Source organism: Nycticebus coucang, chromosome 3 (genome assembly GCF_027406575.1).
Source record: "Nycticebus coucang isolate mNycCou1 chromosome 3, mNycCou1.pri, whole genome shotgun sequence".
Classification (NCBI taxonomy): Eukaryota; Metazoa; Chordata; class Mammalia; order Primates; family Lorisidae; genus Nycticebus; species Nycticebus coucang.
Genome location: NC_069782.1, coordinates 125,823,675 through 125,842,405, shown reverse-complemented (window position 1 = coordinate 125,842,405; position 18,731 = coordinate 125,823,675). Strand labels below are relative to the sequence as shown.

General features: G+C 43.2%; 1 protein-coding gene across 6 annotated transcripts in view; it reads left to right on the top strand.

The window, feature by feature from the left end:
• The window catches only part of PIK3AP1 (phosphoinositide-3-kinase adaptor protein 1), a 118,541-nt gene that overhangs the window by 24,152 nt on the left and 75,658 nt on the right, over positions 1–18,731 (top strand). Inside the window, exon 1 of one of the 6 annotated variants that reach the window (XM_053583672.1) lies at positions 14,896–15,264. The exons of the other annotated variants lie outside the window; for them this stretch is intronic. Coding sequence (XP_053439647.1) covers positions 15,198–15,264 — 67 coding nt within the window. The 5' untranslated portion in view covers positions 14,896–15,197. Of the gene's footprint in view, positions 1–14,895; positions 15,265–18,731 lie in introns of those variants that run through there. 6 annotated transcript variants of the gene reach the window in all.

Here is an 18,731-nt window from a genome sequence, read left to right as displayed (position 1 = left end):
CTTAGGAGGCCTCACAATCTGAAGACAAAGGATCCTGGGAAGAGGTCACTTAAAGTGGATATACTTAAGCCTGGGGCATAAAAATGTTTGATTGGGCCTTTGATTTTGAAAAAATAAAACTAAACATTAAAAATGCATTTATTTTATTATATTAATGCAGAATTGGTTATAATTTCAGCTATATGCTAATTCTAAAACTACATAAAGACTGAGTCCACTGTTGCTAGGCCTAGTGCAGGAGAGGCTGAGGCTGAATATTTCTGACACAATATTATGCTAGAACAATATAACTAACATTGATTAGTTCACATTTGATGTTTTATTAACAACTGTAGTTAAATATAATTTCCAACACATTTGACTTTTACCATTTTCCCAAGGTCTTCTCTTAGCCGTTGTTTATTCCTATTATTTGATTTTGATTTTTAGACAGCATCCCTATGGGATTTGGTAACCTCTCCAACTGACAGCAGCTTCAGTTGTGATTCAAACAATTTTCCAATGTCACTTTCATCAACTTCAGAAAATTCTACATCTTTTACAAAATCTAGAATTACCCAATGAAACAAGATCGTATTGCATTTGTAATTTATTGTGCAGAAATTCTAAATCTGGGAGAGACTGAGAAACAAAAACATGAATTGATGGATGAGAATATGAACCAAGATTAATCAAGCTGGGATGTTTTAAGTAGGGACCAACTTCATAAATGAGCATAGTTTTGTTTGTAAATACTTTTATATTATAAAAATTTAGTCTCCCAATGTTATTATAACTATGGGAACTTGAAATAGAAATACTCAGAAAATGATAAAAGAGTAGGAAGCCACTGTTATGGGTTCAGAGCTCCAGTCTTCCCTTCACTGAACAAAGAACTAATGGAATGAATATCCAGATACATCTATAAACCATTCCATTTGGGAGATCAGTTGGGAAATTCTGCTGTTGATGATGGAATCCTGAGTTTAAAAAAATCTTGAAGATCAAAGTGCATTTGGTCTTTACAGATATGTGGAACCCAGGACATACTTCTCCACCTCTCATTTCTGTGTCTCTGCATATTAGCATGATTCTCTCTACCGAGTCGTCTCCAAGAAGAAGAATTAGAGCTCCCAGGACCCCCTAAAACTCACTTTTTCAACTCTAGCTCTAAAGAGGAACTGATACTTGTTCTTTCTGGTCCAAAATTTAAAAATCTCAAGGTGAGGTCTAATTGGTTGAACTTGGGTCAGATGCCTAACTCTAGGCTGATTAATGGTCCAGGGGAGTAGAGAACTGTGACTGGCCCATTCTGGTAGCCTGGGCATGGGATTTCTAAAAACTAGGCAGCTTCCATTCAGACTACTTGGTGAATATAGAGGGATTAAGGATTTTCCCACAGGAAGATTACTGTTCTTATCAAGAGATGCAAAAGTTGTCTGCCACACTGAACAAGGTGCAAACAAGCCTAGGCCTGAGGAATAGAGGAAAGAACTGGGAATGTTTGATCATAGAATTATGGACTTGTAGGATAAAGTGGAACTGGGCTGAGTATTGTCAAATGAGTAGAGTCAGAAGCCCAGGGCTCCAGCACTGAACTCAAGAGTTTCATCCACTATACTTTGCTGTCTTCCCAAAGAAGAAAATACCAAGGAGAGACATGATAAGTGCCTTCAAACATTGAAGGACTGGTATGTGGAAATAAGAACAGTGTTTGATGATGCTCCGCAGGGCAGATTAGGATTCACGGACGTCCTGAGAACAGAATTCCACCAGATTTAAGGGCTTAGCAATGGAGCAGGCTGCCTCAGGAAGTGGTGGCCAGAGGCCCTGTCACTGGAAGCTATCAGGCCAAAGTTGTGTAAACATCTGCCAGAGATAACTGAAGAAGGAATCTTTCAAATCTTTTCCATCTGGAGAGACTATACGTTACAAACCGGGATCACGTTGCTTCTTGCTGTTTCTTTCAGCCACTGCAATATAAATAACAGCAGCAGCAACTATCACCATTCGTAAATGTTTAACCTCATAAAATACAAATTTTATCTATTTCTATTTATAACAATATTAACTTAGACTAATATTAAAGGGCATGTGTGTGTGGGTGGGGGGGTGCCAGGTTTGCCCCCAAGGCCCTTGTCTTAACCAAGCTCAGTGGCTTCTCAAAAACTTGTTTCCAGCCCTATTTTTCCAGTGTCTGTACCAGGTATTCTCGAAGTGTGATCCTCAGGATACCATCAGAACCACAGATTTTTGAGTTTGATGGAGAACCAAATATTTTGAACCCCACATTTTTATAAATATTTGTGTTCCCCATATAGTTCAAACCCCACATTTTTGTAAATATTTATGATCTTGGTCCCTCTCAATTACCTAACTAGCCACAATGTCTGTCTGGAATGGACTGAACAAGTGTATTTTTTAACCAGTACCCTGGGTGATTCTGATGGGCAGTAAGTTTGAGAACCTTGCAGGGGTGACCGCAGGTAGTCTTCTGGATCCTTAAGTGCGGTCTTTGGATTTATTCTGTGAAGTTTGGATTCAGTTGAGGGGCTGCATTTGAGGATCTGGTGGGCCACATGGCCTTGAGGCTAAAGGCTCCCCACCCCCTTGAGGGGAAGGCTGGAGGGGAGATCCTGAAAAGTTCCATGTTTATCTTAGCAGCTTAGGCTTCACTCTGAAGGCCATGGGGAGACATTGAAGGACTGAGAGTTTGGGATCTGATGGGATGAGAATTGACTTTTAGCAAGTTCAGTGTGGTGGTCGTGTGGGGGCAGAGTTGGAGGCTAGGGAGGGAGCAGGGGGCTAGAGCATTCTTGCAAGGGAGAGGTGACCTGAGCCTGAGCTGTGCAGGGGCAGTGGAGATTGAGAAGAAACACTCTGGAAGGGTGAAAAGCAGGTGCAAGCAGCCGGACTTGGTGCATGGTTGTGGAGGGAAGGAGGAAGCAGCCTAGTGGGTAAGTTCATGTCCTGAAGAGTAAAAGTTGCCCACGGTGGGACTGACATGCATGTAGAAGTCAGAAAATAAGAAAGGACTTTCAACAGGTGGACAATTGAAACCTTGAGTGAGGAGATGGCACTGAAATAGAGGGTTGGATTTTAAGAAGCATTAATAAGAATGAAAGGAAAAGACATCCAAGACCAGGGAACTCCCTGGGCAAGGCAGAGGGGGAGGAAGGCACAGAATGTGTTTGCATTTGGGCTGAGGAATGGCTTGGTGGGGAAATGATTATAAAAGGCATATTGAGTCAGTAAAAGAAGGGCCTTCAACATCAGAATGAGAAGCTTTGCCCATCTTATTCCACAGAGATTTTTGTTAACTGGTAGCAATATGACAAAAATGGTATTGGGAGAAGTTATTGAAATAGTCCAGCTAAAGGGTTGACCCTAGTTCTTGAGGCGGCCTTTCTCCCACCATGATGTAAAACTAACCATGTATAGATTCTACTTAATGGAGAAATGGTTGAGTAATTCGTTTGTTAATTTGCTAGATTTACCCACTCCATGATGTAAATGTATTCCAAAACACTGTGTTGTACATGATAAATACACACAATTTTTTGTCAATTAATTTTTAAATTAATGAATTAATTTAAAAAAGAAACAAGACCCATATTATGCACAGATTTTCTGATGAAATATTATAGTACACTTCTATGGGTTCATGAGTACTTCAGTGAGATAGATAGCATCAAGTGCTAAGTTCCTTTGACATCTTATCCTTGCCCTTTGATTCTTATCACCAGCCCTCTTTACTATCAGTATTTACACACTGTTGAGAGCTTTGCTGTGTATTTGCATAGACTTCATCGCTAATGTGGGTGGGAAATGACATTGCCTAGAAGGAGCAAAAGACCCTGGCATGCAGCTTGCTGATTGAATCAACAGTGGAAACACCAAAGAGTGTCTGGGTAGGTTGTTTAGCCCTAAATATGCAGAAGCTTCCTGGCACATAACACAGAGTCCAGGAGAAAAGAATGTGCTTGCTCTGCAAAGACTTCTTCAAGACAAATTCCCTATCCTTTACTCCATCCTGCATTCCCTTCAGATTTGCTCCAAACCAGCTCTGTGAACATCACTCTTACTAGTGTCCCAACCATTGCTTACCCAGGTGCCTCTCCAGGCTCTGGCCTCAGGATAAAACAGGGACAGGGCTGAGGGCAGAGCAGAGGTCATGGGAAGACTCAAGTGCAGTTCAAGAGCAGGAAGTGAGTTGCTTAGACCAGGAATGCAAGGAAGGTTGGGTCTAGTTTGTACATGCTTCTCTGAGATATAGAGGGAATTAATACACAAAGGCTTTAATGCAGGCATGAAGGTGGTGAGGGCCTGAATGAATTATGACAAGTGTTGAGTATACTAAATGGGAAAAGAGACAAAGAGGAAGCAAGAAGATAGGATTTTGAGTGTGGGGCTCAGGGCCTGTAGCTCAAGCAGCTAGGGCGCCAGCCACATATATGGAGGCTGGTGGGTCTGAATCCAACCCGGGCCTGCCAAACAACAATGAAACTACAATCAAAAAAATAGCCAGGCGTTGTGACAGGTGCCTATAGTCCCAGCTACTTGGGAGGCTGAGGCAAGAGAATAGCTTAAGCCCAAGAGTTTGGGGTTGCTGTGAGCTGTGACACTACGGCACACTACGGGGTGAGTGCTTGAGACTTTGTCTCAAAAAAAAAAAAAAAAAAAGATTTTGAGTGCGGGTGACTGGACGAATGATGTCATTGAGAGAAATGGTGGAATGCTATGACAGACAGTTTTGGTGAAGGGCTGGGTATTCACTCCCAGGGACTCTGATCTTCTGGTGATGATGATGGAAGTCAAAGTCACTGTGGAGTGGACATTTGGAAGTGTGGGATTGGCACTGAAGACATGGGCCTGGAAAGGATTTGCCTTTTAATTCACTATTTATCATATATCTACCATAGTCCAGGCTCTATGGTGGGGATGCAAAATCAAAGAAGTCTCCAACTCTTCTTTGAAAGAAGGATGTCAAACAGAGTCCTGTAATGGAGATAAAGTGTTTAGTTTCCAAAGCACAGAGGGAAGGAGGAGTGTTCAAGGCAGTGGCTTTTAACTGCATGGCCTGGACACACCTGCATACATCTATCCTGCCCTTCCCAAGGCAGAGTGGGCCAATTTGGGTTTCATATTGAACTTTTATTTGTTTTTGCTGGAAATGTTTATGAACCAAGTTGCTTTTGGTTTGCATTCTAAATGTATGGAAGAGTTATGAAGCACACCAGGTACCAAGTCTACTGAAATTTATGACAGTGCTGTCCCTGATACTTGAGAAAGGGTGGTCAGGGCATAAAATAGTTCTGGTCAAGCATCCACACAATGCTGGGTGCTGACCAGGTGCATAGGGTGAAAGCTGTAGTTGCTTTTATGGATACTGCAAAATGCCATTATGTTCTTGAGGGGCTAGGGAGAATCCAAATCATTTTTCCCTTTGTCCTTTACCACAGAGCTCAAGTCCTTCCAAATTAAATTCTAATACCTATGATTTCTCCTTTCTCTGCACTCTCGTGGAACTCATTTGTAGGACACTTACAGGTAACATTCATTTAGGTAATCACTTCCTGAATTCCAGTTTGGTTCCCCAGCTAGAGCAGGCTTCGCAGGAGTAGGGCCATGCCTTATCATTCTGTGGGATTCTCTGTTGTGCCCAGCACATCGTGTGAGCATTGGAGATTTTAGTAGGTGCTATTTGGTAGGTTGGCTGTTTGGCTGAAGTCTTGGAGCACATATTACAGTTACTTTTCAAGTGCAGCAGCTTTAGAACAGAGTGAGTAAAATACTCTCTCGTTAGTGTCACTGTCATTATCTGTCACAAATGTACATTGACTGCCTACATCTCGAATTGTTGAGGGAAAAAACACTTTCAGAGCACTCATGTTCTAAATAAAGAATAAAATACACTTTCATATTTGCTTCAGGTGATCCTCTTGCTCTTCCATTAATATGTACTTATTAAACACCCACTCAGTGAATTTAGCGAGGACTTGCTGCTGTATCAGATGCAGCAGAGAGATTACAGATTCTGAGCAAACACTGGTCCTACCCTCCAGAATCCTCAGGAGCTAATCTAGCATAGGGGCATTTGTGTGTTGGTGGCCAGTTTCAGAGTCTGGGACGTAGTACTCCACAGGGACGGGCACACATTTTATCCTTGCAGGTGCCCCATCTGCCACCCTGTACTGTCAGATCTAACTCTCTAGTTCTCTGTGGCTGCCTTGCAGGAGGAGACACAGTTATTTCCATTGCAGGATATATGAAGCAGACTTGTCCTTTGGAGATGGCACTAAGGACTGTGAACAGATGAAGATGGTTGGCATTCTTTCTTGCTGAACCACAGCCTGGCTGTCTCTGCTTCTCCTAGCTGTGCAGACCTGAACAATGAAGCCCCAGGATGGGGGAGATTTAGGGCTGCTCTGTCTTTGCTCAGTTCACACCAGTAATAGTTTCATGCATCTTGAACTTGATGACTGCTAGACTGACCACCCTGAAACCACCGTGGGATCATTTTAGATTTTGATACCGGTGATCTAAGAAACTCTGAAAAAAATCAAGACATAAATAACTCACAAGCTGAATTTTGTGGCTTTTGTGGATATATTTGTATTTTTCAAACGTAGTATGTCTATAGCCCTAAGGTATGCCAAACGACGTTCTTTGCATCCTTTGACCGCTAAAGCCACGCATCTGCACCATTGCCAAGAGGCTGCGTCAGACAGGTTGTGATCTCCCCACTGATCTTTATTATTATTATTATTTTTTTTTTTTGGTAGAGACAGAGTCTCACTTTGTCGCCCTTGGTAGAGTGCCGTGGCCTCACACAGCTTACGGCAACCTCCAACTCCTGGGCTTAGGCGATTCTCTTGCCTCAGCCTCCCGAGTAGCTGGGACTACAGGTGCCCGCCACAATGCTCGGCAATTTTTTTTGTTGCAGTTTGGCCGGGACTGGGTTTGAACTCACCGCCCTCAGTATATGGGGCCGGCACCCTACCCACTGAGCCACAGTGCCACCCCCTACTGATCTTTAAAGAAAAGCAAAAAATAAGAATTCCGGTGGTGGTTGTAGTACATACATTGGTTAAACTCTTCAGCTCTTACAAAAAGATTTTAATCCTATCCTCCTTGTTATGTCTTGTTAATTGGCAACATGGCACATCTGTCAGACAGTGCCACCTCAGGTGCTCTGATCTCTGATCTCTGTGATCATATTTAGATTTTCTGTGTTTATGCTTTTGTGTTGCATTTTTTTTTTTTTCCAAAATATAATGTGTTTGCTTGGCTCTTACCCTTTCCAGCAATTTGGAAAGTGCTCATTCTGTCTTAAATTCTACCATTTGTGCTTCACAGTTTTCTCAAGATTGCATTCTAAGGTCTGTTACATTGGGATTTTTCTGTCTGATTATTTCTGTACACTCTCTCTGGGAACTCAGTGGCATGTATCTGCCTTCCATCGGCAGCATGGTCCAGGCCATATTGGACAGTAAGGACACATTCTACAGTGCAGCCTACCTGCTCCCAGACCAGACTTCCTGAAGGCGTCTTTGCTCACAGAGTTGGGCCTAGGCCTCAGCACTGTCTCACTCACCCACCACTGTTGCATTGGAGCTGGCACCGGAGAGAAGACCAGCATCCCATTCCTGGGCTAGCACTTCTCACGCATACGTTATGTTACTTACTATGTAAAACTTCTCGCTTCTAAGCGTGCAAGGTACTTTGACAACTGTTTGGAAATAACCCGCTGCTTACGCACGTTGTCTAACTAGCTACGTCATAGTCTTGAGTGGAAAAGAATCACTGAGAAGATTGAAGAATGGCTTTTTCTGGGATTTCACAATACCTGACTATTAGGGGCACTTGGGGAAACCTTCATCATTTGGGGTGGAATTCAGCCATATCTCCTAAGTAGCACAGCTGTATGGTATTTTCAGAAATCCCAAAACAACTGTCCTGTGGCAAGGTCTCCTAGGTCTTAGTGGTGGCCTGTTAGCCATCATTCTAGTTCTGGTGTCCAGACTGGAGTCGTTAAAGTGAGTAGCATAGCCATGTGACTTGTGTTCCCTCCTGTATATAAACATAATCTTGAATTTTTATTTTTTTTTTGAGACAGAGTCTCACTATGTTGCCCTTGGTAGAGTGTGGTGGCATCACAGCTCACATCAACCTCCAACTCTTGGGCTTAAGCGATTCTCTTGCCTCAGCCTCCCAAGCAGCTGGGACTACAGGCGCCTGCCACAATGCTGGCTATTTTTTTTTTTTGTAGTTCTCATTGTTGTTTGGCGGGCCCGGGCTGGGTTCAAACCCACTGGCCTCGGTGTATGTGGCTGGTGCCCTAGCCCCTGAGCTACAGGCGCCGAGCCACCTTGAATGTTTATTTAGAGAAAATGGGTTAAAATTTCCCCAACATTTTGGCATAAAAATCTGCCACACTATGGATTAGAAGGGCAAAGAGGCCTTGGATGGAGTCTGACTCATCATTAGTAGACGCAGCTCTCAGTATATGCTGGAGTCTTCTAGTGCTCGCTGAGTGTTTGATGAATGAGCAGATGAATGGATTGAGTATCACTAAGTTATAGTCTGGCTTTAAATAAGTAAGATGAAATTATTTGGCTTATGGAAAATGACCTAATTTTATTATTTCAATGTTCAGTACAATTGAATTTTCCATTTTCTGGGACCGTAAGTAGCAAGGGAATGAGAGATATAGGAGTGATGAGATGGGTGGGTGCTCATTAATTTGTTAGCAGATTTGTATTTTGTCTTAGTAAATTTTCTGAAAGGTATCTTTTCTTACCTTTTTGTAAATATGAAATGCATTTCCAATATCTGCAAATACCCCAGGCCTCACCTGTGACATTGTTCTTAGAGAATGAGAAAAAATTAGACTTCCTGAGTGAACATCTCGCCCGTTATCTCCGGCTTAACTCTCCTTACCTTGGCATATTCCCACCACAGCCTTGAGCCACATTAGCAACTGAATAGCTCCTCTTCAGTGAATAGGTAAAGTCTAGAAATTTCAAGAGATTTGCCAGTTGCATATTGAATAGTCTAATCCAACCTTGTCTTATTGTTTTTTTTTTTAAACCTGATGCATGTATCTTTTTGAAATTAGCAATATTATTTGCCCTAGCTTGGGGTTGTTATCATAAGGCACTTTTCAAAGCATGGTTGTCACACTTTGGAGGGAAGCCTTTTTTGATTTTAATAATTCCTAGCACTGGGCCAAATCCTTAAGACTTCAGTAACATTAAGGCCACAGTTGAGGGATAAGTGTATATGTCTAGGTGTCTAGAAACCACTTAAATGCTTGGTTTTAGAACCTTGTTACAGTCTGTTTAAATGTAGTTTTTTCATAATAGATTTTTAATGGTTATCTTCTGAATAGTGTGGATTTGAAAATGAAGAGGAAAGCAGCTTTTTAAAAAAAATAGTAGATTATATCAGAGATGGAAAAGTTGTATCTAATTCTGTGTGATGGTTGCTATGGTGATGATTGAATATAAATTTCAGTTTGTGTAAAACTCCATTAAGGTTTTGATTAGACACCATTGGTAAGGCTTGGGGTCAGTTGGTGAAGTGGCTAAAAAGCATTTACTAATGGGGCCAAAAAAAAAAAAAAGAAAGAAAAGAAAAAGAATGAAGGGGTGACACAGCTCCCTCCCCACCTGGCTATCATGTCAGCACAGACGTATCTCATCATGGTAAAGCAGTACAAATTCACACAGGGGATGAAAAAAGGTGTTTCTCTTCTCCCTGCACAATTTCTTCCTTGAGGAAATTGAGAAGGAATAAAGTGTTTCCTCGGAGAGAAGGCAGCTCTTGCAAAGGTAAACTCCCATGCACCAGTTTTACTGGTTTTAAGTAAGCATTTGGTTGTGGGAAAAATTCAAGCATCAGATGTAGGAGCAAGGCTGAGCTATCTTTACAGACCCTCCAGCCACGATTTCCATCCTTGGAGCACTTGCGCACACCAGCAGGAAGGAACGAAATCAGCAGGGCAGTAATCACATCAGGTTACCCTAAAGCCTTGAGGATTAGAATTCTAAGTTGACCTGGAGTGCAGGCTTTGGCTTCTTAAGTGGAGCAGTTAGAGTGAAGAGTCCCTATTCCATGCTTTTGGACGTAATTTTCTCTTTTTTCTCTGGACCTTGTGTCTGAAGTGAGCCCATTGCTGCCACAGCCATCTTGCCACCAGCCGGAGAATGAAGCTCGTTCTGAAGATCATGGCATCGAGAAATGGAAAAGCCTGGGACTCTAGTGATGTGGCTGACAGCTGATCAACCCCCAAACTCTCTTGACTGCTATATTTTCTATTCTGGAAAATAAATGTCCTTAATATCAAAGACATTTTGAGTTGGGATTTCCCTTAATTACAGCAGAAACAACTTAATAGAGTCTGCCAGTTGGACTGAAGATAAGGATGAGCTTTTACAGATGATTAAAAATGTACATCAGTGGAGTAGACTCAAGAAGAGAGCTCTTGTCACTGTAATATTCAAATATAGGTTGACTATAATAAAAAAAATCCTCTACACGCCCACACAAAAGAAAAAACACAAGTAATAGTCTAGCAAGGGGGAAGGAGAGGAAGGGAGAGGGTTGAGGAGGGGGTAAGAGATGAGATGGGAGTAAGGGGAAGGAGGAAGGGCAATTGGCGGGGTCTCACCTAAAGTGCACCATGTGAGGGTGTTCAGCATGCCCCCTGGGTGAAAGACTCAACTACAACTTGAACTTTACCTTAGCCAAGGCAGGTGGATCACTCGAGCTCAGGAGGTTGAGACTAGCCTGCACAAGAGCGAGACCCGTCTCTTCTAAAAATAGACAAAAGCTAGCCTGGCATTGTGCTGGGCACCTGTAGTCCCAGCTACTTGGAAGGCTGAGGCAAAAGGATTGCTTGAGCCCAAGAGTTTGAGATTGCTACGAGCTATGATGCCACGGCACTCTTCCCAGGGCAACAGAGTAAGACCCTGTCTGAAGAAAAAAAGAATAGAAAAATTAGCTAGATGTGGTGGCAATGCATATAGTCCCAACTACTCAGGAGGCTGAGGCAGGAGGATTGCTTGAACCTAGGAGTTTGGGGTTACTGTGAGCTATGATGCTATGGCACTCTACCCAGGGCAAAAGAGTGAGACTCCGTCTCAAAAAAAAAGGAAAAAAGAAATGAAAACAATGTAACCTAAACATTTGTACCCTCATATTAATCTGAAATTTAAAAGAATCCTTTAGTGTGATCCTAACTGATTCTTAAAGTTGTCTCAAACGCTGATGATCTAAGATTCAAAAATAATTCTAACTAGGGTGTGAGTGACCGTGAAGCTGAACCTTTCCCCAGAGCATTTGCATTATCCCCAGCATAATAACTCGGATGAAACTTTTCTTAGTAGAATGTGGAGGTGGGGGAGGTTTTTGTGCATGAGAACCTTACAGGTGCTCCTCGCCTACTTCATATGAGTGAGCCATTCTCCTCTTCTGGTCTGTGTCTGACACACCTACTTTTGGGAAGTTGTTGAACCCTGACCAAAGAGGAAACAAACTATATCGTGGCTTCTGGGTTGGAAAAACACAAAGTACAAAGGACTGCAGTATCATGACAGGGAAAAGTGAAAAAGAGCAAGGTCTTAGAGCAAGTGGGCTTAAAGCTGAAGGAATGGTGCAGAGGTAGGCAGCAGATTGCCAGGATTCCAGGAGAGCAGTGTTCTGCCTATTTTAGCCCAGGATCCCTTTTGATATACATTCCCCTCCCATAATTCATATTATAAAAATAATAGTTAAAAAATTAAATATAAAAGGAAGCTATAGCTGCTTCTAACAGCTACACAGTTTCTCCATTCTAATCCATCACTCTGGCAGGACCTTTGCGAAATCTCCCGCCTACCTCTGAGGAGTTGAGAACCTCTGGGATGGGATGTTCTTGATCCCAATTTCAGTGTTGATTAGGTTTCTAGGATCCCTGTAAAATAACACTGCAAACTATATTTTGTCCTCATGCTTGCAACCCCAAACAGAAAAGCATGTCCTCTCACTTTATCTCTCAGGTTACACCTAACCAAAGTGTGTGTGTTGGGGAGAAATGTTTACAGAAGGGCAAAGGGCAGCATTTTTGTACTTAGTGAGTATGCAGTTGGCAAGGTCAGTGGACTCACAGAGTGTCAGAGCTGAAAAAGACCTCAGAAATAAAATTGTATTGTCTACCCTGTCTTATCACAGAGAAGGACAAACTGGGCTTTCAGAGGGAAAGTGACTCACCCAAGGCCATGTAGTTAGTAATGGTTAATGGATAATTGACCTCCAGGTAGGAATGTCAAGCCCCTCCAGGAAATAGCCAGACTGGGAATGCCCAGGTTTCACTGCAGGGTATCATTTCATAAAGAATTTGGATTTGAAAAAAAAAAAAAAAAAAGAATTTGGATATTTGGATTTGCAAAGAACCCAAACATGATTGGTTTTTAAATTAGTAAGAGGGATAACTTCAAATGAGAGATTTAAAAAAAGTGATGCTTGGGCGGCGCCTGTGGCTCAGTGAGTAGAGTGCCGGCCCCATATGCCGAGGGTGGCGGGTTCAAACCCAGCCCCGGCCAAATTGCAACAAAAAAATAGCCGGGCGTTGTGGCAGGCGCCTGTAGTCCCAGCTGCTCGGGAGGCTGAGGCAAGAGAATCGCGTAAGCTCAAGTTAGAGGTTGCTGTGAGCTGTGTGATGCCACGGCACTCTACCTGAGGGCGGTATGTGAGACTCTGTCTCTACAAAAAAAAAAAAAAAAAAAAAAAAGTGATGCAAGGAGGCTAATTAATAAGCTTATAAATATATGTGTCATAGGGGTAGAAGATGGTGTCACTGAGGTTTCTCCCTAGTGATGGTAGTTCTCTCTCCTGGACACTGGGCATATCTGGTGCCAGACTGACGCAGCACTTCCTAGCTCTGGTGTGGAGGACCAGAGGAAAAAAAGAAACTGCACTGGAGGTGCACGTGTGGGCCACCTATTCAATTGCTCTGGGACTTTACTTCTACCTTGGAGTGCAACCCTTCTGTCCTCACATGGGAAGGCCCAGTTGGGCCTGGCTGGGAAAGCTGAGCTTGTCCTTTATTTTTGGTCCTCTGCTGTCCCACCTCAGGCTGAAACAAGGAAGCTCAAGTGTTGAATTCTACCTCCAACACAGAAACCTAAAACCCCCCGGAAAAGTCCCTGTGAAATGAAAATTATTATTCAGGAAGGTACACTTCAATCAGCTTTGTTCAGCTGTTAATTATTAAACAAAATCAATATTTTTTAGTCGAATTTGGACTCCTTCAGTTAGGAAAACTGAAGGTCATTCTCTCAAAGACAGAAACCGAGAAAACCCCAGTGTGTTTTTGATGACCCTCTGGGAAAAGGGAGCTGGAGAAAAGGCCTGTAAGTCGCTGTAGAAGTAGGTGAGAGCACATTTTCAGTTTGTCTGGACCTCCTTTCTTTGTTGGTTCTTGGCCACTACTGTTACCAAAATGTGAGGATCAGCTCAACTGGGACCATGAAACCTGTAATTGCCTCTAGTTGTAGCAGCCCAGCAAGGGGACAGTCTGTGATTCCAGCAGGGTGCAGGTGTTAGGGGTCAGCAGTAGCCAGGGAATGAGCACTACTGAAAGTTGGCCAAGGTTTAAAAAAAAAACACAAAAAGTCACAGAGACAAAGGCAAGAAAAGAGTCCCCAAACAGGTACTCAGAATTAATATAGCACAGCAAAGAGTCGTGGCCCAGGGACAATCCTGTTCTTAGAGGAAGGTTCCTTGACTATGCTTTCTTTCAGAGGAACACAAGGGTCCAGCAGCTGACAGGGGCAGACTGAGGACATTGCCAATGAACAGTACAAGCAGAAGGGAGGAGAAGAGGTTGTGGCCCATCCTGGCAGCCCCTCCAGGAAATAGCCAGACTGGGAAAGTCCCTCTGATCTTTCATTTGTAGACAAACTGGTTTGGTTGTTTAAATTGCGATACTGCCAAACCATGATTTTAGGCCATGTTCCCTGTCCCCGAGGTGGCCTAAAAAGACTCCAGTACAAGTATACAACAGCGGGTACTATTCTCAGGTCCTCATTGCTAGTAGACGTACTTGTTATAATAACAAGTATATTAAGTAATATAATACTTGTTTTGAGGCTTAATTATTTATTAAGTATTAATTTATTAATGTAAGTATTATTATTCATGAATAATAACAATAGCAGACAGAGAAACGGCAGCTGCCAGTTGTTTTTGGTTTTATTCTTTTGAGACACAGTCTCATTCTGTACCTGGGGTAGAATGCCATGGTGTCACACTCACATCAACTTCAAATTCTTGGGTTTAAGTGATCCTCTTGCCTCAGCCTCCCAAGTAGCTGGGACTACAGGCACCTGTCACAATGCCCGAGTAGTTGTTCTATTTTTAGTGCAGACAGGATCTTGCTCTCACTCAGGCTGGTCTTGAACTCATGAGCTCAAGGGATCCACCAGCCTGGGCCTCCCAGAGTGCTAGGCTTACAAGCATGAGCCACCACACCCAGCCCTGGCAGTTACCTTTTATTGAGCACTTACAATGTATCAGACATAGTGTTTGACAACAATCCCAAGAGGTAGGAATTATAATTTCCATTTTACAAATAAGGAAAATGAGGCTTTACAAGTTCAAGTAAGCAGTTAGTGAGAGCAGAGTTTCAACCCAGATGGGACTCTAAACTCCACGCTTGGAAGTATTGCCATGTATGTGGTGGCTGTGAGAATGCACCTCGAAGGCAGTATACCTGTCTCTTCTAAAAATAGAAAAAAGCTAGCCTGGCATTGTGGTGGGCGCCTGTAGTCCCAGCTACTTGGGACTGCTGGAAATGGAATTGATCATTGATCCCAGTGCTGCACTCTAAATCTATCACGGCTTTGACCAAGACCCTGCTTTACATGGCTGCTCCTAGCCAATGACTGAGGATGGCATGGATGCTATAGCAGACCAGTTCCTGGAAGACATGGAACTCTCCAGTGGCCAATTTCAGTTTCAGGACCCTCACAGATTTGCACAACTGTCTTTAGACGGGTCAGTGTGTGGGACACTTCCACCCAGGCCACCTCCCTTTTCTTCTTCATTCAAGCTCAAACAGTCTCAAGGTTCTCCCAGCCTTCCCCTTCCCCATTTTCTGTTCCAGGCACTTTCCCTAATAAAATCCCTGTATGTCTAATCCCAATTCAGTCTTTGCGTTTTAGAAGACCTGGATGAAGACAGCATACCATGCAGAATTTCCGGGGCAGCTTGGTTCAGCCTGCTATCATAAGTTAGAAGGTGAGACAGTTTCCTGTTTCTCTCCCGATTCCACGCTAAAAGCCTCCAGGCTCAGAGGCTTGCAGTGGTCCTCCCTGAGGGGTTGTTATTTTCCCTGCTAGTAATTTTAAGATGTTGCTCTTATCTCATTCATTGATTCATCCATTCATGCAAAAAGCATTTATTGATTTCTCAATATATTCTAGGCTGTGGGGATACAAAGATGAATGAACGTCAGGGAATCTGTTCTCAGGAAATCACAGTCTAGTAGAGGAACAATTTGGTCAACAGCTAAACGACAATTGATTTAACCCTGTCTTGTACATTTCAGTTTTCAAAGGGCTTCTGCACGTTTATCACTTAATTCCAACAAGCCTGTACAACAGGCCAGGCAGGTATAAATATTCTCATTTTAAAGGCTGGGCAAACTGAAGCTTAGCAAAGTCAAGATTACCCAGTAAATGTAGAGGTGGGACTTGAATCCAGGTCCTCTGCGGCTTAGTTGAATGTGCTTTTCCAGAATCTCTCTGTAACTGGATTTTTGTTGCTAGGAAACATTATAGAACATCTTTAGCATTGTGGCTTTAGTATCCCCAATTTTATTGTTAGGGCAATGTGCAGTTCCTAGGTTAAAGGAGTTTTAATTTTAGCCCATAATGATTTAAGCAGAATTTGGAATGCCACCTTATTGTTCTGTATTCCTGTAAGCCCTTCAATAAGGAGCATCACACCCCTACCCCACCTTGACCATTCTGTGAAGCCAGACACAGTATTTCACAGTGAGAAGTGAGAAATAGAAAGTACCCTTCTGAAAAATGGAAAGCGAAACCGACCAGCTGGTCAGAATGCTAAGGGGTCAGCAAAAGTGGGAGGAATAGACACTCTTTCAGCCTTTTCTGGAAGTCTGGTGACGGAGCAGTAGGGAGACAAAAGAAAGATATTTTCTTCACAATTTTCTGACCTTGGTTATTATCAAGAGCTGTCTTTGGGCTCTCAGTTCTTGTCTAGGGGAAAATAAACCGTGTTTATGTGGCTGCCTGTCCCAAACAAATCCCATTTGTCCATCCTCAACACCAGTGAATCCAGACATCAGTGTCTGTCTAGATTAAAATTGATTCCTGCACCAGGAAACCAAGACTCGTTATTAATGGCCTCGTTAAAAACCTGCGTTGTCCCATTTGAACCAAATTTACATAGGCAGAGGAAGCACATTTATAAGTGTTGGAAAGAGATGAAGAAAGAGGAAGCCTTTTGGGGGGCTGTGGTGGCTCTTGCTTTGTTAGCAACACTGGGGTTTCCTGAACAATGAAACAGGGCCTGTTGGCCTCCAGACCTGGGCACCTGGGTGGAAAGCTTTCTCCCATGGTGGCCACTGAGACGTAGGTTTGGACAGTGCTCCTTAAGGATCTTGATTAACTCAACCAAGGAAGCTTTCCTGGACTCTTTTGGTTGCCTGTGTTTGGTGGCAGCAGCTCTAGAGATGCTGAGTCCAGAACAGAGGTGGGCTTTTGTGAAGCCTGTTTACCATGGTGGGGAAGTAGATTTTTCCTCATCCTTTCCTAGGTTTATATCCCAGAGATTGGTTGGAAGATCTACAGTCTGTGGTTAGGAAGCAGCCCACCCAGCACAATCTTAATACCCTTTGGGGTCTGTTCTTCTGCTAAGAAGTTCCGGGGCTGGAACTTTAAGTTTTAGTGTGGTTCTACCATTAAACCTGCAGCTAATGACCTATGGTCAGTCAGTTCATGGCCCCATGCCTCCATATTTCCATCTGAAAATTGGAGATAGTCTGGAGACACTGAAAGAAATGAATGAGAACAAATTAAAAAGTTTTGAGGCCCTGGGTAGTGAGACAACTCCAGCTAATCCTTGGCTTCTTGGATGAGGATAGAGCAGCTTGGCTCTACTCAGGAAAGCTTCCTGAAGGTTGAACTTGGAAGAAGGTGAAGGGGCCCATCGCAGCTAGGAGAGGGCCATGGGAGCCACAGGCAGCTTTTATCATCAGTGGACAAGGATGAGCACAGGCCTTCACTGGTTGTCAAGGCAGCCTCAGCTGTGGTGCTATTTTTGTTCAAGCTGAAGAGCAGGTAGGGTGGGGTGCAGAGGGGAGGGGAAGAACCAACATCCTTTGCTTTACAAAACAAAACCAAAAACCAACACTTTGAATAGTTCATTTAGAGCTAGTAGTTCGTTTATTCAAGTGGAGCTGGATAAAGGTCTTAGAGGCTTCTCTCCTCCTGTCCGGCCACCTTGATCTTGAACTTTTAAGTACCTGGGCCTCATGAATGAAGAAAATTTCTTGGATCTATGTGAGCTGGGAAAGACTGAGGTTGATGTACACTAGATCCACCAATGTGTAGTGAAACCAGGCAGCCTCAGGATACCTGGATGGCCAAGCAGGTTGGATGTGACAGGTGAGCTAGCCTGCATTCCAACAGTCAGCAACATGGGATTGTGGGAGGAGCAGATTCATTCTTCCTTCCTCCTTTCTATTACTTTCTTCTCATTTCTAGGGAGACAGAGTGGCCTTAATGATTTATGTAGTCTGATTGGGGGTGTAACCATAGGACTCCATGGTGTATCCGTGATGATGATGTTGATGAAGATGATGAGGGTAATGGTTGATGTCACTTTAACCCACACTAACATCTCTAAATAATTGTCACCTCTCCCTTCCCTGGTTTCAATTCCGGTAAGATGGTGGGTAAAAGCCTGACATTCCACTGACTATCTTACCGTAAGTCTGATGACTGTGACTTTGGGGTAACTGGTGACTTACAGGTCGGGTGTGCTTGTCGCTCTCTGTTGGGAGCTTTGTGAGTGAAGGAGGTTAGTTGGACGGGAAATTCAATACCTATTAACCGAGGTGGGTGAACAAGGGAGAAGACAGACCCATGGTGATGACTAAAATGAAAAAGCAATCTTGATGTTTGCCAGGAAGCAGGTGGGGGGAGAAGGGGGGTATCGAAACTGAAGATGTGAGTCCCACCATTGCGTGCCTCTCACCGCCCACCCTGCAGCTTGCGTATATTTGCAGTAGCTCCTTCACTGGGGTTCACACATTTAGAATTTGGACACCAGGCCAGGCTTCAGGTTTCCCTCTGTGCTTTCTAAGGAAACAATAATAGCTGTGGCACTGAATTTCTCAGCTAATAGCCAGTGTAAACAAATTGAATGCAGTGTAAACAGGAGCAGTGTTTATAGTCTACTTCAGAATCTTCGTCTAAGCTCTTTATAAACCATGCTTGTGGTACATTTTCAAACATGGGGTTAATTATAGCATCTTATTTGTTCCTGGAAGCAGAGAGAGCAGGTTGTTGGCTTGGTAACACTGTGTTAGCCACTAGCTCATGTTACTTCATGTATTTGAAGGCAGCGCTTGCTCAGGGCGGGAAGGGTGGGCAGCCACAACTCTTTTCAATTCTGACCAGACTTTACAAAAGAGCTGATATATTCTTTTCAAGTGTCTGGAATTATTTTAAAAATAA